Here is a 21,844-nt window from a genome sequence, read left to right on the forward strand (position 1 = left end):
TACGGACAGACGGACGGAGATGGCCAGATTGGCTCGGCTATTAATCCTGATCAAGAATATATATACTTTATATGGTCGGAGACGCTTCCTTCTGCCCGTTACATACTTTTCAACGAATCTAGTATACCCTTTTACTCTACGAGTAACGGGTATAAAAACCTAACCCAATAGAAACAATATATGATAAAAATTTTATGATAAATAGTTTAATAATTTTCACAACGATAATATACAATTCTGTCGTTCCGATAGGATATATTTCAAACAAATAACTTAAGGTTGCCACCCATTGAGTTGTAGAGTGCGTGGAAAAATTTGGCATCTAAAAATTCAGTCCGATTACATTTCTAACAAAATGCCACGTACTTCTTTATTTGATGTAGATGATGACCAACAGTTTCTTAAAATGGCCAGCGGTGATGCGGTAAACTATCCTAAGAAAAAGAGCACAGAACCCATCTACAATCAAGATGGCTTTTCGGAATATGATATCCAAAGACCGTGCTCCAGGTAAGAACTTAAAAAAAACAGTCATATTTAATATGAATTTAATTTCATATTCAGCGCTTTTCGAACCGTAAATGAACCGCACCCAAACCCCATACCCTCCAAGTTCCGCATCGACAATGTTGTTCCGGACTTTGGACTCGAGGAGAATTCTAACGTGCTTCCCAAAAACTGGCAAATGCCACCTCCAAGCTCATCAAGCATTGTCAAGAGTCGACGATGCCCCAACGAAGGAAAAATATCTCCAAATGTGCGTCAAACTGTTCCAAAACCTACCGTCGATACAGAACCCTCACCGCTGACACCCATCAAGGGGCCTTTGGTGGATGAGTATGATACAGAAATGTTGTCGTCAGAGGATATTTGGAAGCTCTGTATGGATGCGAAGAAGGGGCTTATAAAGCCCTCGGATGCTATATGGCCTTTGTTTTGCATGGAGTATTTGGAGCCTTCCAAAACTCCACCTCCGAGTTTAACGGAATCTCAAAACTCCAATGAATTTCCTCCGAAAACAGTTCGAGTTGACAAAAACCGATATAAAAAGAATTCTTTTGAAACTGGTTTTGAGAGGAAAGTCGGAAAAGATGAGTGGCGGGTCTTGGATCAGTGGATAGAATCGGAGGGGCTCAACGGATCCTATAATGATATAGAAGAATCGGATTTAAAGGGAAAGGTCGATAGTGACGCCAAGAAGCCTCGGATTCTGGACAATGAAGATGTCGCCTTTGCTAGCTTCACCATTGGAATCGAAGAGGAGCGGGCCATCAACGGATCCCATAATGATATAGAAGATTCGGATTCAAAGGGAAAGGTCGATAGTGACGCCAAGAAGCCTCGGATTCTGGACAATGAAGATGTCGCCTTTGCTAGCTGCACCATTGGAATCGAAGAGCAGCGGGCACTCAAGGAATGGATAAAATCGGAGGGCCTCAACGAACCCCACAGTGATATAGAAGAGTTTGATATGTTATTAAGCCTAGCCAGAGATCATGAGAAGAATCATGATCTTCTGATGGAGTTACTAAAGCCCAAGGATCTTATCTCCCAGGAAAAGGATGTTTGGAAAAAGTTTTCTCCAAAGGTGTTCGAAATGCCGCAGAAACCTGATTCCGTAGAGCCTGAGTTGTGGAAACCCCCACCCAACGAAAAGGTTTCCGTTGAAAATATTCCAGAAAAGGAACCAGAGAAAGCAACTGAATTCATTGTGGAAAAACCAGAAAAGCCAGTTATCCTCGAGGTCAAAGACATTAAAACATTGCCCCCGAGGCCCGAGGCTGAGGAAGCTACCCAGAGTTGGCTACAGCAATGCAGTGAAATCATTTCCCAACAAGTGCAACTCCTCATCTATGAGGACGGTTCCAACAATCCAACTGCTGCAGAACCAGAGGCCATTGACTTCGAAACCGAGATCAGCGAGGAGCAAATGAAGCCCCGAGTCCTGGGAGAAAGCAACAGAAATGTCTCAGCGGAGACTGGATGGCAGAATAGCTTCACAGTTTTCCTCGAGGACTTCGAGTACATCATTGACCAAACCATGACGGAGTTCAGGGACCCCCAAGCTAAGAGACTGCGCTCAAAGTGGAACCAGCAGTTCGGATCAAAATCGGTGGAGAATTTGAGGAGATGTCTTCTGCTTCCGCCTCTGCCAGATCACTTGGACCAGTGCCTCCAGAGGATTAGAATCCTAAGGCGTCCCAAAAGGCGCAAGGTCGAGGAATTTCGCATGCACGTCGATATGAATTTTTGCAAAATGTATTGCACACTGAGTATGAATACGAACTTGGATCTGAAAAATACGGTTAGGTTCCTAAGAAACGCCGTTTACAAAAACGACATCGATGTGATCCAAATCCGGTATGAGGCCACACAGATAGCTTGGATTTGGTCCGATGGCAGTGTCTTGATAATCAATGGAAGAGGCCATGCGATGCTTGCCGAAACACAAAGGGATCTGATGTTTAGGACCCTTGGGAGGGCGAACTTCAAAGCCGACCCCTCAAACAAGCTTCTACATCTGCGTCTCATTTCCTGCGCCCACTTTCCATTTGGGATCTCTTTGCCGGTGTTCACTGCGTTAAGCGTTCTTTCTCCAGAGCCCCATATGCAGTATGTCTACTACGTGGACAAGGCAGTTCCCGGGTGGCGGCCCGTGTTCATGAGACGGGAATGGTCCAGGTGTTTGCCATGACCACGCGTGAGGCGGATAATATGCTGAAGAAACTGTACCTTCTTACGGCCAATCACCGAAAGGCCACCAAAGACGTCATCAAAAAGAAACCAATGGACTACGACTGACAAAAAAAAAATTTAACTTACGAGTTACAAACAGAATGATGTAAGGATGTGATCGAAAATAGAATAGTAATTATAATAAAGCTGAGAACGCTTTGGTAAACAATTCAATGGCTCAAAAGTCGGTTCAATCATTATTTTGTTCTTTAGAATGAATAGGCGTGGAATTCTTGCTCTGCTATCAGATACCCGTTACTATGCTATTGATTAGATTTTAATTAAACATAGATTTTACAAAGGTTATACATACTGCAGAATTGCTAAGCCAACATTTCACTAGTATCAATATACCCTCTGCCAGGGTGTGCAAAGTAAGCCGTATAACTATGTATCCTCCAAATATTTTCTGTCCCTCAAAGCAGTTTTTAATTTTGTAGTCATGCAAATTTCGTTTCCTTTCCTTGGCTTGAACATTTGTCTCAGCAGAAGTTAATTGGTTTTTTTGCGGAAGAAGTGCCGCTTGAGACGTCGACTTGGGGGACTTTTTTCCCCTTTTTAGTTGCTCCCGGGGTAGTTTTTTTGTTGCTGTGGCTTTGGCGTTGGTTGGTGTCTTGGTGGAAAACAGAAGGCTTAAAAGGGGATACACAAAGGATTTGAGCAATCAAGTGCGCTTTTGAGCACGCAGACCGATAACAGTTTTATTCACGATCGCTTTATCCAGCCTCTTATTTTCCTGGCACCTGCCATTACGTTGAGGGCTAAGAAGAAAATGTGCTTCGCCCTCAGTTTTTTTCAAAGTCATAACTATGCTGGGATTTCAATATGCGCCCAAAGGAACCCACACGTAAGCGCCATAAAGTCCCATAAGGAAAGAAAAAAGGAAAAAATAAGTAAGGAAACGGGGCATACAACTTCAAGTAGTTGGGTCCAAATGTCTGCACGGCTTTAGCCAGCAAAAACAATACGGCCCGGAAGGGCGGACACAGAAAAAGAATTCCGAGCGCTCTGGCTTTTGTCTTAAGTTTCACTTGAACGTCGAACGCACACACGCAAGCACTCGGGTGAAGGGACATTTAAATTCTGCAGCGGAATGCACCTATGGGCATAGGGGATTCCGGGCTCGGGGCATTTTAATCATAAGACTCTGGTGCCTTTCTAGCTCAAGAGCCAATACGAATTTCGCCCACTTAATTCAATGCATATTCGCCCAGCATCCAGTTTGATTGAGCTTAAGAATGCACTTACAAGCAGCTGTACTTCGTGAACGAGGCAGTTCCTGAGCTAAAAGGATAATAATCAGAGATAAGGCAGGAGACGAAGGAAAGTCGTAAGATAATCGGATGCAGCTACAGTCGCCCCTTAGGCCAAAAGGATGGCCCGGAAAAAACAGGGAAGCGGCTTGTAAGCCATTCCACAGCCACATACCTGCAATCAGGACCAACCAAAGCCAGAAAGCAGGTTAAAAGAGCCCGGAAGAAAGACAGGCAAGCAACAATGGAAGGGCTACCAAAAATGCAACTTCCAGCATAATACATCAATAAATACAAAAAACAATAACACCAATAGTATTATTTACATAAAAAAATGTGCATCAACACAAAGCTTTATACTCAACTTACTAAAGCCATTAAGTTTCCTAATTAAAATTTTAAACTAAAGAACAATAATATTATATATACTTGTACATAGTAAAATTCCTATTCCCTTTGATTTTTAATAGAATCTCACAAAACATTTAAAATAAATCGATATTCTCGTTAACATATTTTAAATGGTTTGCTAACTTACATAGTTTTGAAAATTATGATTTATGTAGTTCAGTTTTTCTGACATAAAACCTCTGTTTTTCTTCAATTCTATTGGTTTAGCTGGTGAAGTAAATTTGAAATAAACCCATTTAACTAGTCCCGTATCCTTTTGCTTTTCGAAAGCGACTAGTTAAAAGATATCCCAATTTTAGCAATGCCACTGTTGGCCATCTGCATCCACAGCTTTCCCTGGCTTAAAGGGGTTCCATTTCATTTATGGCCACATGCAGTCGGCTTTTTTCAAGTTAATCCAATCAATGCACTCGCATTTCTCGGCACAATCAAATTCTAGTTACAATTTGAGGACTTGGAAGCCTGGACACATATGGCACAGTTAGAAACGAAGAAATAGAGTGAAACGGGATGGAACAGAAAAGGGACAAAACTACACGACGGTTAGCCAACTGGATGGTTAAGAATTTGCCACAATAGACAAAGAATTTATGAGACGCTTATGAAAGACTTTCCAGCTCAGTCCCTTTTACCTAATGACAGAGTTTCACTTTTTCTGCACGAAAGTGAGGGCAAATGGGTGAGCCCATGACAACGATGTTCTTCGGTCTTACATCAGTAAATTAACGCATCTGGGTCAGCAAAGTGAATGCAGTTTCCCACAGAAAAAGAGTATTGGATATCAATGTTTGGTATACAAAGCAGAGCTTGATTTTCATATTAATTATTATATAATTCCGTTTGTTATATTTTTATTTGATGAAAAAAGTTGTAACACCTGATTATAATTGTAATTATTATACACTAATCATGCACTAATATTCTCATTTTCCGCATCGTAGAGCACATTTGACTAAAATCTCTGTCCTAAAAATCACGGCAAATCACTGTGCATATGTTTACATTTGAATGTTTTCCATTTCCTGTTACTCAGCAATTTCCACCAACAAAACAAAAATAAACAGGAAACGTAAAAAAGAATAATATTTATAATTAAATTAATAAGAAACAGGATCAAAAGCCGTCTGGTAAGGGGCGCAAGGCGACTCCAATGGCCAGCAGGCGTCGATAAATTAGCATAGCAAAACCATTAGAGGAGGATCCAGTGGATCCTTAAAGTGAATTTCTTAAATAGAGAAAATGAAAAGCCGCAGGATAATCAACTTTTCGGTATAGGCTAATACAGGCAGTGCACTGCATTCCCCCAGCCAAATGAAAACATCTAGGTGAGTTCAAGAACTGTCCAGGCGACGTCGGTAGGCTTCGGCGCCAGGACTAGACTTAGGCTTTTCTTTTTGTTTCAGTGCCATTAGTGTGTGGTAAGGGGGATCCAAGCGGATCCAGGGAAGCTCAGGTCCTCATTTTTGTGTGGCGACTTTGGGAAGTACCCGAGATTGTTGGCAGTTGATGGAAAAATGCGGCTTTTAGATGGTGTATGAATGAATACTACGTGCCTGAGTGGCACAGTAATATGGTATATCTATGGCGTATTTTCGCAATAGCTACTTTAATACAGACACATAGCACTAAAAACCTTCCCATTGAATTCGGGGTGCACCAGATACCAGATTATAGAATGGGAAATCAAAATAAATATTCCATTACAAGTGCTTACTTGTGAATTGTAATATTTAAACAATATATTCTTATACCCTTTACTCGTACAGTTCATGCGTCTGTCCGTCCGTCGAGATCCCAGAAACTATAAGCTTAAAAGCTAGAAAGTTGTGTATGAGCATCAGACTCGAGAGACAGAGACCCAGCGCAAGAAATACTTATTCGCTGTATAACGGGTATCTGATAGTCGTAAAACAGGACTATATAGTTCTCTCTTGTTTTTAAACGACTCAAAAGGTAAATACAAATACTCAACTTCAAATCTCTCTAAACTAATTGACTGTCATTTAAATCAAATGTTTAGAAGCTTCTAGAAAATTGAAAGATAAACTAAAAGCTTAAGTCCGCAATTTAAGGATATTTTACTTATACAAAACATGCACAATTGGTGTGAAAGATAAGTTTCAAATTCCGCGACCACACCACACAAAAAAATATATTGCAGCATTTCAAATTGAAGAAAAACAGCCTTAAAAACATTGCAAGAATGTTTGGGGGATTAAGTCTGTGCTGAAAACGAACGTTTGCTTTTATTTTGTAGCGTGCCATTGGAACTAAATGGAAAATGAAAAATTTATAGAAATTTAAATGCAATGGCTGCTCCAAGTAAAGCTGGCTAAAAGACCCGGGCTTCGAATGGGTTACGTTACGGAATTAAACTGAAAAAGAGAGAACGCTATAACCGAGTTCCCCGACTATCTGATACCCGTTACTCAGCTAGTGGAAGTGCGAAGGAGAGTCTTCAACACTGACGGTTTTTGGTGGTTTGTGGGCGTTAGAAAGGGGGGTGGCAAAAACTTTTTTGGCCAATCGATAGAAATTTATAAGACTAATAAAAAACTGAAAAAATATGAAAACATTTTTCAAAAGTGTGGGCGTGGCAGCTTTGGGCGGTTTGTGGGCGTTAGATTAGGCGTGGCAATATAAATCGACAAACTGCGTTTATGTCTCTGGAGTCTGTATGCTTAATCTCAACTTTTTAGCTTTTGTAGTTCCTGAGATCTCGACGTTCATACGGACAGACGGACGGAGATGGGCAGATTGGCTCGGCTATTAATCCTGATCAAGAATATATATACTTTATATGGTCGGAGACGCTTCCTTCTGCCCGTTACATACTTTTCAACGAATCTAGTATACCCTTTTACTCTACGAGTAACGGGTATAAAAACCTAACCCAATAGAAACAATATATGATAAAAATTTTATTTTAAATAGTTTAATAATTTTCACAAAGATAATATACAATTCTGTCGTTCCGATAGGATATATTTCAAACAAATAACTTAAGGTTGCCACCCATTGAGTTGTAGAGTGCGTGGAAAAATTTGGCATCTAAAAATTCAGTCCGATTACATTTCTAACAAAATGCCACGTACTTCTTTATTTGATGTAGATGATGACCAACAGTTTCTTAAAATGGCCAGCGGTGATGCGGTAAACTATCCTAAGAAAAAGAGCACAGAACCCATCTACAATCAAGATGGCTTTTCGGAATATGATATCCAAAGACCGTGCTCCAGGTAAGAACTTAAAAAAACAGTCATATTTAATATGAATTTAATTTCATATTCAGCGCTTTTCGAACCGTAAATGAACCGCACCCAAACCCCATACCCTCCAAGTTCCGCATCGACAATGTTGTTCCGGACTTTGGACTCGAGGAGAATTCTAACGTGCTTCCCAAAAACTGGCAAATGCCACCTCCAAGTTCATCAAGCATTGTCAAGAGTCGACGATGCCCCAACGAAGGAAAAATATCTCCAAATGTGCGTCAAACTGTTCCAAAACCTACCGTCGATACAGAACCCTCACCGCTGACACCCATCAAGGGGCCTTTGGTGGATGAGTATGATACAGAAATGTTGTCGTCAGAGGATATTTGGAAGCTCTGTATGGATGCGAAGAAGGGGCTTATAAAGCCCTCGGATGCTATATGGCCTTTGTTTTGCATGGAGTATTTGGAGCCTTCCAAAACTCCACCTCCGAGTTTAACGGAATCTCAAAACTCCAATGAATTTCCTCCGAAAACAGTTCGAGTTGACAAAAACCGATATAAAAAGAATTCTTTTGAAACTGGTTTTGAGAGGAAAGTCGGAAAAGATGAGTGGCGGGTCTTGGATCAGTGGATAGAATCGGAGGGGCTCAACGGATCCTATAATGATATAGAAGAATCGGATTCAAAGGGAAAGGTCGATAGTGACGCCAAGAAGCCTCGGATTCTGGACAATGAAGATGTCGCCTTTGCTAGCTTCACCATTGGAATCGAAGAGGAGCGGGCCATCAACGGATCCCATAATGATATAGAAGATTCGGATTCAAAGGGAAAGGTCGATAGTGACGCCAAGAAGCCTCGGATTCTGGACAATGAAGATGTCGCCTTTGCTAGCTGCACCATTGGAATCGAAGAGCAGCGGGCACTCAAGGAATGGATAAAATCGGAGGGCCTCAACGAACCCCACAGTGATATAGAAGAGTTTGATATGTTATTAAGCCTAGCCAGAGATCATGAGAAGAATCATGATCTTCTGATGGAGTTACTAAAGCCCAAGGATCTTATCTCCCAGGAAAAGGATGTTTGGAAAAAGTTTTCTCCAAAGGTGTTCGAAATGCCGCAGAAACCTGATTCCGTAGAGCCTAAGTTGTGGAAACCCCCACCCAACGAAAAGGTTTCCGTTGAAAATATTCCAGAAAAGGAACCAGAGAAAGCAACTGAATTCATTGTGGAAAAACCAGAAAAGCCAGTTATCCTCGAGGTCAAAGACATTAAAACATTGCCCCCGAGGCCCGAGGCTGAGGAAGCTACCCAGAGTTGGCTACAGCAATGCAGTGAAATCATTTCCCAACAAGTGCAACTCCTCATCTATGAGGACGGTTCCAACAATCCAACTGCTGCAGAACCAGAGGCCATTGACTTCGAAACCGAGATCAGCGAGGAGCAAATGAAGCCCCGAGTCCTGGGAGAAAGCAACAGAAATGTCTCAGCGGAGACTGGATGGCAGAATAGCTTCACAGTTTTCCTCGAGGACTTCGAGTACATCATTGACCAAACCATGACGGAGTTCAGGGACCCCCAAGCTAAGAGACTGCGCTCAAAGTGGAACCAGCAGTTCGGATCAAAATCGGTGGAGAATTTGAGGAGATGTCTTCTGCTTCCGCCTCTGCCAGATCACTTGGACCAGTGCCTCCAGAGGATTAGAATCCTAAGGCGTCCCAAAAGGCGCAAGGTCGAGGAATTTCGCATGCACGTCGATATGAATTTTTGCAAAATGTATTGCACACTGAGTATGAATACGAACTTGGATCTGCAAAATACGGTTAGGTTCCTAAGAAACGCCGTTTACAAAAACGACATCGATGTGATCCAAATCCGGTATGAGGCCACACAGATAGCCTGGATTTGGTCCGATGGCAGTGTCTTGATAATCAATGGAAGAGGCCATGCGATGCTTGCCGAAACACAAAGGGATCTGATGTTTAGGACCCTTGGGAGGGCGAACTTCAAAGCCGACCCCTCAAACAAGCTTCTACATCTGCGTCTCAATTCCTGCGCCCACTTTCCATTTGGGATCTCTTTGCCGGTGTTCACTGCGTTAAGCGTTCTTTCTCCAGAGCCCCATATGCAGTATGTCTACTACGTGGACAAGGCAGTTCCCGGGGTGGCGGCCCGTGTTCATGAGACGGGAATGGTCCAGGTGTTTGCCATGACCACGCGTGAGGCGGATAATATGCTGAAGAAACTGTACCTTCTTACGGCCAATCACCGAAAGGCCACCAAAGACGTCATCAAAAAGAAACCAATGGACTACGACTGACAAAAAAAAAATTTAACTTACGAGTTACAAACAGAATGATGTAAGGATGTGATCGAAAATAGAATAGTAATTATAATAAAGCTGAGAACGCTTTGGTAAACAATTCAATGGCTCAAAAGTCGGTTCAATCATTATTTTGTTCTTTAGAATGAATAGGCGTGGAATTCTTGCTCTGCTATCAGATACCCGTTACTCTGCTATTGATTAGATTTTAATTAAACATAGATTTTACAAAGATTATACATACTGCAGAATTGCTAAGCCAACATCTCACTAGTATCAATATACCCTCTGCCAGGGTGTGCAAAGTAAGCCGTATAACTATGTATCCTCCAAATATTTTCTGTCCCTCAAAGCAGTTTTTAATTTTGTAGTCATGCAAATTTCGTTTCCTTTCCTTGGCTTAAACATTTGTCTCAGCAGAAGTTAATTGATTTTTTTTTGTGGAAGAAGTGCCGCTTGAGATGTCGTCTTGGACTGGGACTTTTTTCCCCTTTTAGTTGCTCCCGGGGTAGTGTTTTTGTTGCTGTGGCTTTGGCGTTGGTTGGTGTCTTGGTGGAAAACAAAAGGCTTAAAAGGGGATTCACAAAGGATTTGAGCAATCAAGTGCGCTTTTGAACACGCAGACCGAAAACAGTTTTATTCACGTTCGCTTTTTCCAGCCTCTTATTTTCCTGGCACCTGCCATTACGTTGAGGGCTAAGAAGAAAATGTGCTTCGCCCTCAGTTTTTTTCAAAGTCATAACTATGCTGGGATTTCAATGTGCGCCCAAAGGAACCCACACGTATACGCCATAAAGTCCTCCCATAAGGAAAGAAAAAAGGAAAAAATAAGTAAGGAAACGGGGCATACAACTTCAAGTAGTTGGGTCCAAATGTCTGCACGGCTTTAGCCAGCAAAAACAATACGGCCCGGAAGGGCGGACACAGAAAAAAGAATTCCGAGCGCTCTGGCTTTTGTCTTAAGTTTCACTTGAACGTCGAACGCACACACGCAAGCACTCGGGTGAAGGGACATTTAAATTCTGCAGCGGAATGCACCTATGGGCATAGGGGATTCCGGGCTCGGGGCATTTTAATCATAAGACTCTGGTGCCTTTCTAGCCCAAGAGCCAATACGAATTTCGCCCACTTAATTCAATGCATATTCGCCCAGCATCCAGTTTGATTGAGCTTAAGAATGCACTTACAAGCAGCTGTACTTCGTGAACGAGGCAGTTCCTGAGCTTGTTTTTTTTTTTTTTTTTTTATTAAAAAGTTTGGATACATGTAAAATTTAAATTATTGTACTGCTAATAATAGGACATAGTAATACTATTGTATTAGACATAAAGTTAACAATTTTTGATTATATTCGATGTTTTATCTTTTTAAATACTTATTGACAACTAATACAAGGAATATTTATTACGACATGGTTCTAAAAGATAGATCCTGTGGGTGGAGTCTCTTTAATCGTCGCCTTACATTTTGCCGTAACAATCGTCTAGCGAGAACATTTGGATGCCGGTTCAGCCTGTCTTCATACTTCTGAGCTAGCGTTTGAATAACGTCACCAACCTTCTCTATTTCCAGATCTCGTTCTATGTCACTAGTACGCATGTACCAGGGAGCATTGCACATTGTTCTCAGTATTTTACTCTGAGCTGTACGGATTTTATTTATATGTGTTTTAGCTGCAATTCCATAAACTTGTAGACCATATCTCCAAATCGGGCTGAGGATTGTTTTATAAATGGCCACCTTGTTTTTTAGGGAGAGCTTGTTCCTTGGAGACATGAGCCAAGACATTTTTGCAGCTTTTGACAACATAGTATGCTTTACCAATGTAGCATGACGTCCAAAGTTAAGTTTCCTGTCCAGGATGACCCCAAGGTATTTATAATAGGGCTTATGCTCCAGCACGGACCCAAGAAGCGTTATGTTACCGCAGCTTCCAGGTCTTGTCGCAAACGTAACATTTGCGCATTTGCTACTGTTTATTCCTATGTTCCAATCCTGCGCCCATTTTTCGAAGGAACAAACGTACTCCTGTAAGGCTTCTGCGGCAATGACCAAGGAAGGGTTTCTGACAAAAACTGCGGTATCATCAGCGTATGTTGCAATAAGCACGTCATCTGTGTCCACAGTTCGGACCGATCTTGGAGTTGGCATATCAGCAGTGTACAGAGAGTACAATGTAGGGCCGAGAACGCTGCCTTGAGGAACTCCTGCGCAAATTGGCCTATTCGAAGATTTGATTCCGTTTATGGTTACACAGAACGTCCTATCCTCTAGAAAGCTGGTTACTAGTTGATGTAGTTGCGGATTAAGCAAGGACTTAAGCTTACATTGTAGACCTTTGTGCCACACCCTGTCGAAGGCTTGCTGGATATCCATGAAAACCGCCACAGCGTATTCCTTTTCTTCCATAGCCTACAGTGCGAAATTAACAACACGATGTAGTTGTTCTGGAGTACCGTGGCTTTTTCGAAATCCAAACTGCCACTTAGGAATCGACATTGCCACGCTGTCCAGATTGAGAATCCGCTTTAAGATAACTCTTTCGAGCATTTTTCCTAATGCCGGAAGTTAGCTGATCGGCCTGAACGAGTTGACTTCAGTGGGCTGCTTCTCTGGTTTGGGAATCATTGTAATAAGAGTCGATTTCCACAGCTTGGGAAAGTACCCCACTCTCAGAATCGTGTTGAAAATGAGGACTATGAACAGAATCGCTCTGAATGGAAAGTTTTTAATGGTTCTGTTGTCCAGCTGATCCTCGCCAGGACATTTTTTCAGCTTGAGCTGCTTGATTAACAATGAAACCTCACCGAATGACACTGGGCTTACAGGCAAGGACATTTGGTACGGAGTTTCTAGGGAGGCTTGGATTTTAGTATGCATAGAATCGTCCGCAATGTCGAGTGTCTGGAATCTTTGCTGCAAATTTTCTGCAAATGTTTCAGCCTTTTCTGTATCAGATAAGCACCAGCCGCCTAGTGGGTTTTTTAATGGGGCTTTTGGCACCACTTGCCTTTTGAATCGTCTGGTTAGTTTCCAGAGAGAGTAGTTGGATGAAGCATCCGGACTAGCATTTTCCAAGTGTGCGTCAATTTCAGCCTGTCTGGAGCTCTTGAGAACTTTTTGGAGACGGTTTGCTAACCTTTTATATATTGAATTAACCCGCGCATCTCCAGTTCTAGCGTATTCTCTTCGTACTCTTCTTTTGAGACACAAGAGTGCAGCAGCATTTGGAGGCAATTGCCCTCTTTGATGATGACCAGGGTGTTGGGGGGAATTTGGCGTAGGCAGCAGCTATTTGTACTTTGCTCATAAAACTTGAAATTGCTTCTTCGATTTCCTCAGCGCTATTTAGGTACATGTCTAAACTGATCCTGCTTTCCAATTCAGCTTTAAAAATCTCAACAGAGGAGCCAGGTGGAAGTAATTGTTGTCTGCGTGTTTTTAGTTGTGGTTCATGATGAAGGACAGCAATTAAAGGCAAATGGTCAGAGGACAGGTCATAGCACTTGTCTACAGAGAGCTTGTTGTCTGGAATACCATTGACGATGAAGAAATCCAGCGCAGACGGAGTGAGCTGGGAATTGTATGAGTAGAAGGTTGGTTCGCCTGTGGCTAGGATCTGGCATGAACTGTTGGCAATAGCTTCCTGAAGTTGCCTGCCACGTGAGCACGATCTGATACCACCCCACCATTGGTGTTTGGCATTGAAGTCGCCTCCTAGTATAAATCTGTTGCCGAACGAACTAGATGGTCGAAGTCAGCCCTGGCCCAGGATTCATTGGGGGGGAGATAGGTGGAGGCGATTACTACATTACCGCTGTTAGTTTGTACAATTACACTCGCTATTTGCATCTTCCACGATACCATGGGGGCCTTTGGACTATGTTTGATACCAGATTTTACTAGCAGTGCTGCTCCACCTCTGCAGTTACCGCTAGGATGATTTGCATGGTAAATGTCATATCCTGGAAAGTACAAATTATGACAAGACTGGCAGTGGGTCTCTGTAACCAGCATTATATCCAGTGAGTTGGCACCACTCCTCGTTGTTTCTGAGGAGTCCCCGTGCGTTCCATAATCCGATTTTTATATTTGTCGCAGTCATTAGGAAATTAGTTTTTGTACCAGTTCACGGAATGCTTTGTTGGCATCCATCGACTCCTGAACAAGCCTAAAAAGCTTGATCCATTCGGGAATTAACATCCTGTAAGGCTTTTTCCAGCGTCTTAAATTTATGATCAATTCCGTGTTCGTCCGGTATGTAAGTTGGGGGAGAAACGGTTGGTTTCTCCAAGCCGTTGTTCTTCAATCTCGTATTTTGACGAGCCATGTCAGCGTAAGAAAAGCCATTTTTAACTACTGACTCAGAAATAATTTGTGCCTCTGAATTTGTGAAGTTGTTGGTGCTGGGCCTTCCAGCCTGCCTTAGTCCGTCCTTAGGTAACCTAACAGCTGGTTTTAGTTTTTTTATTAGCTCAATTCTCACCTGACAGACTTTGTCGTTGGATGCATGATTTTGTCCACAGTTCGCACATATGTACTTCTCTGGTAGACCTGCCAGGCATAAGTTGGAGTTAGTTTGGTGATCCTGTGAACACTTGCCACAGACTGGATTTTTAAGGCAGTAATTTCGGGTGTGCCCAAAGTCTTGACAATTAAAACATTGCACCAGATCCTTTCTCCGGTTGGCACGCTCTACAGTAACCCTGTGTCTTCCACATGGGTTATTTTTAATGCATCAGACACATTTGGTGCTTGCCTAAGATTGACATAAAATAGATTTTGTCTAGTTTTAGCATTGACTGCTTGCTCGTCAGATCCATCTTCAATTGGAATTTCTCGCCAATCAGGTCTCCTCGGGCAGTAAGTGTTGAGAACACAGAAACCCTTTTCAGAGAAAGCTCGCTCAATTAATTCTTTAGGAACAGTGGAGTGAATGTTTTTAAGGACCAGTCTAAATGGCTTGTCCTCTTTCAATTGGTGGTGCCAAAACTCACAATTCAATTCAGAGAGTGTTTTGACTACCATTCTGAATGTCATTGCGTCAGTTGTATATATCCTAGAGATGCCCGATTTAGATGTACGGATGTCGTAGTCTGATTCCACTATAACTGCATTGAGTGCTCTTTCCAACTTATCAATGCTGTTAATTTTGGGTACACAGATAGCTGGATCCTGAGCTTGTAAGGTAGCTTGTCGGTGATCTCGGCCTAAAAGTAGGCACTTAATTAGGTGGGGAAAAATGTTAACTAGGCTGTCAGGTAGAACATTTCTCCAACTGCAATTTTTGGAGTTCAGACTCGGGGTCCCGACCCGAAGCGGTAGCCACTGGGCATTAATTGAGTTTAAACCAGCGAGCGAGAAAGTGCGTCCGAGCTATCCGAGAATAAAAGTGATCTCTCAAAAATACAGAAAAAAAAGAGAAATTCAACAATTCGATAATTCAACCAAAACCCAGAGAATCGGAAAATTTATATTTCGATTAACTTTAGTGCCAACCCCTAGAGGCAAAGTTTTGTGCGTGTGTTGTGGTTCAGAATTTTTTTGTTAAGGGAATAAAATTACAGGTGGCACCTAGGAAAATATTTAATTTCAAGAAAATAACCATTGTCAGTGCGACCAGTGAAGGAAGCATAAATTGCCGACCAGGAGGTGTAATTCTGGATTGCATCAGACGCCACCGTTAAGCGCAGAAAACATGATTTAATTGAATTCACTATATTAACATTATCTACATATATACCCATTTTACCTTACACCGCTTCACACCTGACCGACTGCTTGTTAAGCAGATCGGCAAACAGTCAAGCAGAGCAGCATTAGTTATTCCGATAGGAAAAAATAAATTCCACCTTATGTTAGGAAATTCATTTAAGATAGGTTGTAAGAGAAATAGCATTCATTTAGGGCAATTCCTTTCTTTTCTTTCCTTCTCCCTTGATCCCATATTCCTTCCTCTTCCCACATAAGCGAAAGCCCGCCTAAACTGGCGTGAGCAAAAGAATGAGGTAAAAAGAGAAGAAAGAGTACCGCAGTAGGAGAGCGGCTCAAAAGAGCAGATCAAAAAGAAACAGCTCTCTTAGGATTAAAAGGCGGTGTAAGCTGATTTCTCTTCCACAGGCAACCACTTGAAGCGCTTCATCGTGGGAAATGCAGAGTGAGTAATATAAAGGTTTTATTTAAATGAGAAAGCAGCTGCCGGAAGAAAAATCAAATAATTAGCTACTGCGGCGCTACTTGTTTTCCAAGTTCACTGTTTACCAATAATAAATTAAAAAAAAAAAGAAATTTTAAAATGGAAATGAAAATTGCTCATTTTTAATTTTTACCCTTGCCCCAATCTTCGCTATTTGCTAAAATCTTAAAAGAATAAAAACAAAAAATTTAAAAATTAAAATGCACATCCCTATATAACCTACTTCCCCTATTCTTAATGCCCAGCATAAATATTCCTTTTTTGTTAAGCAAACAAAAATTTTACATTTTTCATATATATCTGTTGCGTTAATGTCTACATGAACGCCACATTCCAAAAAGTCTTTTAAAAAGTTAAATCTAGATGTTAAAAATTTGTAAGTTAGGGTAGTCATTTAGGATATGTTGTCTAAACCTGTTCCAGTTAAAACATTGTCAGTTTTTAAGTTTATTCTATGTTAAAAATTAAATTTTATAATGATTAAATCAGAGTAAATCTCTCTAGGGGTGCCATGCGTCGACGGAAGGTGTATGTCGTGTAAAGTATAGCATACTTGTAGGGATCACCGGTTAAGTCAAATGGTTAGTGGTGGTCAAGGTAGGGTGGGCGTCGACAGCTTAACAGCTGCTGTCGTACGAGTGTGCTATGTCCTTGTTTGTCCTTAGTCCTGTCGTCCGATAGTCCTTTAGTTTTTTTGTGGAGATCAATTCCAAAGCACGCGAAATAAATAAGAGTGTGATACGAGACGAGCATGTAGTCGCGATGTCAAATATTCCCCCCCTTTACTCTACCGAGAATTGGTAGCCGGAACCAGCGCGTGCTTGATCGCCCAACTGCAATGTACCATCTGCTCGGGGAAGATATACTCGTAGTTCGCTACACTATCGTAGATTATCCTGTTCCTAAATGTATTAAGCAATTGCGACGATTCCTGGGTATGACTGGGTGGTACCAGAAATTTCGCTTCTTCGAAATTATGCTTCTGTCTCAGCACCTTTAACGGTTGCGTTGAAAGAAACACTACGTTTTAATTGGTCCAAGGCAGCTAACGAAGCTTTTGAGAATTAAAACAAGAGAGAACGCTATAGTCGAGTTCCCCGACTATCTGATACCCGTTACTCAGCTAGTGTAAGTGCGAAGGACTGTTTTTGGCGGTTTGTGGGCGTTAGAGTGGGCGTGGCCAAAAGTTTTTTGGCAAATAGATAGAAATTTACAAGACTAATACAAAAATTAAAAAATATCAAAACATTTTTCAAAAGAGTGGGCGTGGCAGCTTTTGGCGGTTTGTGGGCGTTAGAGTGGGCGTGGCAAAAAGTTTTTTTGCAAATCGATAGAAATTTACAAGACCAATGCAAAAATGGAAAAATATTAAAACATTTTTCAAAAATGTGGGCGTGGCAGTTTTGGGCGGTTTGTGGGCGTTAGAGTGGGCGTGGCAACCTGAATCGACAAACTTGCGCTGCGTCTATGTCCCTGGAGTCTGTATACTTAATCTCAACTTTCTAGCTTTTGTAGTTCCTGAGATCTCGACGTTCATACGGACGGACAGACGGACAGACGGACAGACGGACGGACAGACGGACAGACGGACGGACAGACGGACATGGCCAGATCGACTCGGCTACTGATTCTGATCAAGAATATATATACTTTATATGGTCGGAAACGCTTCCTTCTGCCTGTTACATACTTTTCAACGAATCTAGTATACCCTTTTACTCTACGAGAAACGGGTATAAAAATCGATTTCTGGACCACAGTTCACTGCGAGTATTCTTACTCGAACCAATTCCCCCAAAAATTAAAGGGAAAGAGGGATACTTGGCCGCCGTATGCGAACACAATGCCCGAGAACCGGCGATACGGTCTGGTGATAACAAACCAGAGTTCGGACGCGGACGGTGTGGACACCGTTGCCCTAATTGTGAACGCCAACCGACGCCGATGCGTAGGTTAAACTTCTTATTTTCCTTTATTCGACTCGTCTAACCAAGAACTCGTCACAGAATGCCGCGCTGTTCTTCTTACTTATAACGGGGATTTCATCTGGCGCTGCTGTTTGCCACCATAGGCTTCATACCTCAACCTTAGCTAACATGGTGCATACATGGTACATACATACTTTTTAATACTGTGGGCCTTACGAGTATCTATCCGCAGACGTTCGACTCCAGCATGCTAGTGGTCTGCGAGGATGAGGAAACCGCCCAATGGGTCATGTCAGCCGTCCATGGTATGTGCCCGCCGCACTCCTGCCAGCCCTTAATCGAGTTCTTCGGCTTCCTGAGGACGTGAGGAGTCGCAGAACCCGGGCCTAAACACCGACAAGTGGGCCGTGGTCAATCGCTCCACCCTAGACTGCAATGATGTGGAGCGGCAGGTCCCTCAGTTCTGCGACAACATCGTGATAGAGCTGTATGTCAATGAGGAAAGTAGGGAATTCATCGCCGAACGATGCTTTACACTACGTTACTGCTTCTGGCAACTTCGATTCAGTAAAATTTTTAACTTTTAAACTTTTTAACAATCGCCGAGCCTAATAAAAATATTACATAAATAACTGCCGACGAAATTCATCACACCAAAAACTTACCACTAGGGCTCAGCGCGGCGTATAGCGGTGGCTTAGGTTTTACCATCCTGCTGACTTCCTCTTCTCGCCTCCCAGGCTACTTAAAGACAATTTTTATATTGGATTGACAGCACCGATGACGCCTGGATTTGAAATGGGCGATCGAGCCGTTAGCTGCTTTCTCTGGGTCGTCAATATCGGCTTGCGGTAATTTGAAGCTCTAGTCAGAGAATAGACCGTGCCATTCCAAGGCGTTTGTCGCCGATTGCTTGTGCAACCAGCAGGGAGGCTTTTCTCGGCTCTCTGTTGTCTCCTTGCCTTTCTGGGCTTGTAACCAGCCCTGTTCTCTGAATTGTTCTTGTGCGCAATGTATATGCATGCGGCATTTGTTGCAATGTCCAGAATGGAATCATGAGCGAGCATGATTGCATTATTGAAGAGTGGAAACGCGACCTCAAGGTCTATATTTCCGCATCCGACCGATTCGTTAGCATAACTTTAACTTCAAGAAAAATTGTTGGAGCGCAAAACCAATAGAGAACTTCTCCCGGGTCATTATTTCCCAATAATCTTGACAGGTAATACGTTTTCTAAACGTTTTTTGGTCTCGACAATACTTTTTCGGTTATTTCTTTTCATTAATTATGCGCTTAAATCATACTGCCAATTTAGGCAAAAGAACGACAACGACGCAGCAGATCTGCTCAAAGGTCAATTCTAAATCCAAATGTGTTTTTTATAGAAAATCTTTAACAAGTACAAAATTTTGTTTGTAGTCACCAACATTTAATCGAAGTACTGCAAGGACGAGGGCAAGTTTTCCGCTTATATGGTTTATTTAAACAAAAAATATAGCTTAACATTTAATTATATAGACTTATGACGAAATTTAGATTTAGTAACAACCGCTTTTGACAAATTTTCCACTTGACTCTCGACTCTACACTCGCTCCCTTCCTATCGATAACTTGCTCTTGTCTAGGGTTACATTGTAATTAGGGCTGCAATGTAGAAGTATCGAAACATTTAATACCTATTTAGTACGTACAACCACTGCAGAATTAGATTTTTGCGCATAAAGTCGAAAAATTGAGTTACATGGTTTAAACTTCACACATTTTATTGTAATAGCATTGATAATTTGTGAAAAAAATGCGACCACGCCCACGCTCGGCGCCCCTGTAACTAATTAATAGTAGATTTAGAATAAATACATATTATTTCCCGAATTTCGCAAAGTATCGCGAATTTTTTAATTTTTCACGAATTTTGATTTGTTTGTGGCGGTTTGTTGGTACTCCTGTCTGTCCCTTATGCCGACAAGCTGGGCCATTTTGAATGTACACTTAATTGTTGACAGTTGATTTGCATGCACGTGTTTTGGATCGTCTTCGATTATTACCTGTTCAAAAAAATGGGTCAAAGAACCTGTATCCAATTTTGTGTAAAAAACAAAATTAAGTGGGCGGATGCATTCCGAATGTTGACTGTGGCGTCGTGGTCACGAATCGTGGGTTTATGGTTATGAAGTGGAAACCAAAGCTCAATCATCTCAATGGAAGCTGCCGCACAAAGGTGCCCTAAACTGAAGAGGCCCATGAAAGGACGACGTAATCCTAGTAACATTGTAAGATACCCAGTTTTTATTGAGATTCTCTTTAATCTCTTTGAAGACATGATACAAGTATTCAATTACGACACCTGGGGGTACCTTACCACCGGAAATGAAATCGTAACACCAGGATATTGCCGATTCAGTGTTAGAATTTTTTGATAACGTGATCTTGATACACTCCCCCTATTCGCAAATTCAGCGTTGGGGATAAACAATTCTTTTTCTTCCTCGATTAAGTAAATCTTGAATGACAGCGATATGCTTAAGCAATAAAAGAAATGTTAATTATTCTGTTTCTATGGTACTGGAAAAGAGTTTAGATGGAATTACTGAAAGGGAGAAAGTATCGAGGTTGCCCTTCTGGAAAATACAGGGATGTGAGCCTGACTGTTGCGATGTTGTTGACAATTGCTTTGATAAAATTGATCCTTACGTCAGTAAGCCTTCTGATTTCGTTAAAGAAAATAGGAATCTTTGCAACAGGTACCGTTATTAAGAAATTGCCAACTGCTCTCAGATGCGGAATTAAAACAGCGCGGGACTGGTTCTTTTGATATGAAATGCGAAATTAACCATTATCTTGTGTGCAAAACGGTTTGATAATACGCCTGTTTAACTAATATCTGCAGGTTATCAGCCTGTTGGAATATGCAAACGTTGGAGCCAAAAAAAAAAGCTTACATTGATATTTCAAGGCCAGTTATTGCTGCTTTATACGTGGGTGAAGTAGATTTGGCAGGTATGCTAATGGAGCTCTACAAAATTTGCCACCGATCAACAAAGTGGTACATCAGAATTTTTTAAACCCAAAGCAAAAACATATTCCCTTTATAAAATTTCAATCGGAAATTGCTAATGAACTCCATTTGCAAAAAAAAACAAGAGAGAACGCTATAGTCGAGTTTCCCGACTATCTGATACCCGTTACTCAGCTAGTAGAAGTGCGAAGGAGAGTCTTCAACACTGACAGTTTTTGGCGGTTTGTGGGGGTTAGAGTAAGCGTGACAAAAAGTTTTTTTGCAAATCGATAGAAATTTACAAGACTAATACAAAAATGAAAAATTTTATCAAAACATTTTTCAAAAGTGTGGGCGTGGCAGTTTTGGGCGGTTCGTGGGCGTTAGAGTGGGCGTGGCAGCATGATTCGACAAACTTGCGCTGCGTCTATGTCCCTGGAGTCTGTATGCTTAATCTCAACTTTCTAGCTTTTGTAGTTCCTGAGATCTCGACGTTCATACGGACGGACAGACGGACAGACGGACAGACGGACGGACAGACGGACAGACGGACGGACAGACGGACATGGCCAGATCGACTCGGCTACTGATTCTGATCAAGAATATATATACTTTATATGGTCGGAAACGCTTCCTTCTCCCTGTTACATACTTTTCAACGAATCTAGTATACCCTTTTACTCTACGAGTAACGGGTATAAAAAGAGAGGTCGACCAACAAATGCAGAAAGGGAAAGCTCAGTAGTATATTCAAACAGTGTTTCTTCAAACAAATAAGTACAAATTTCGG

General features: G+C 41.8%; 2 protein-coding genes, 1 long non-coding RNA gene and 1 pseudogene across 3 annotated transcripts; 3 read left to right on the top strand and 1 right to left on the bottom strand.

Annotated features, from left to right (window-relative positions):
• Positions 1-283: 283 nt before the first annotated feature.
• LOC120322173 lies at positions 284-2,905 on the top strand (annotated as a pseudogene).
• Positions 2,906-7,411: 4,506 nt separating this feature from the next.
• Positions 7,412-10,034, top strand: LOC120322174. The gene is made up of 2 exons (XM_039377229.2): positions 7,412-7,639; positions 7,693-10,034. Exons 1-2 carry the CDS (start codon positions 7,485-7,487, stop codon positions 9,929-9,931), a joined length of 2,394 nt encoding a protein of 797 aa, XP_039233163.1. The 5' UTR covers positions 7,412-7,484; the 3' UTR covers positions 9,932-10,034.
• Positions 10,035-17,829: 7,795 nt separating this feature from the next.
• Positions 17,830-18,526, top strand: LOC26534487. The gene is made up of 3 exons (XM_015189171.2): positions 17,830-18,078; positions 18,137-18,229; positions 18,291-18,526. The coding sequence occupies exons 1-3, from the start codon at positions 17,974-17,976 to the stop codon at positions 18,423-18,425; spliced, it is 333 nt and encodes a 110-aa protein (XP_015044657.1). The 5' UTR covers positions 17,830-17,973; the 3' UTR covers positions 18,426-18,526.
• Positions 18,527-18,580: 54 nt separating this feature from the next.
• Positions 18,581-20,612, bottom strand: LOC26535063. Its single transcript, XR_005561994.2, has 2 exons — positions 18,724-20,612; positions 18,581-18,666 (listed from the first exon to the last, which is right to left on the bottom strand). It is a non-coding gene; the product is annotated as an uncharacterized LOC26535063 (long non-coding RNA).
• Between the last annotated feature and the right edge of the window lie 1,232 nt (positions 20,613-21,844).

This window comes from Drosophila yakuba, unplaced genomic scaffold, assembly GCF_016746365.2.
Source record: "Drosophila yakuba strain Tai18E2 unplaced genomic scaffold, Prin_Dyak_Tai18E2_2.1 Segkk13_quiver_pilon_scaf, whole genome shotgun sequence".
NCBI classification, from domain to species: domain Eukaryota; kingdom Metazoa; phylum Arthropoda; class Insecta; order Diptera; family Drosophilidae; genus Drosophila; species Drosophila yakuba.

Bases quoted from the DNA above. Each gene is read 5' to 3' on its own strand.
- LOC26534487 (XM_015189171.2), top strand. From the start codon at position 17,974: ATGCCCGAGAACCGGCGATACGGTCTGGTGATAACAAACCAGAGTTCG. The intron at 18,079-18,136 runs GTAGGTTAAACT...AACTCGTCACAG, and splicing joins ACGCCAACCGACGCCGATGC to AATGCCGCGCTGTTCTTCTT. The intron at 18,230-18,290 runs GTGCATACATGG...ATCTATCCGCAG, and splicing joins CCTCAACCTTAGCTAACATG to ACGTTCGACTCCAGCATGCT.
- LOC120322174 (XM_039377229.2), top strand. From the start codon at position 7,485: ATGCCACGTACTTCTTTATTTGATGTAGATGATGACCAACAGTTTCTT. The intron at 7,640-7,692 runs GTAAGAACTTAA...TTTCATATTCAG, and splicing joins ATCCAAAGACCGTGCTCCAG to CGCTTTTCGAACCGTAAATG.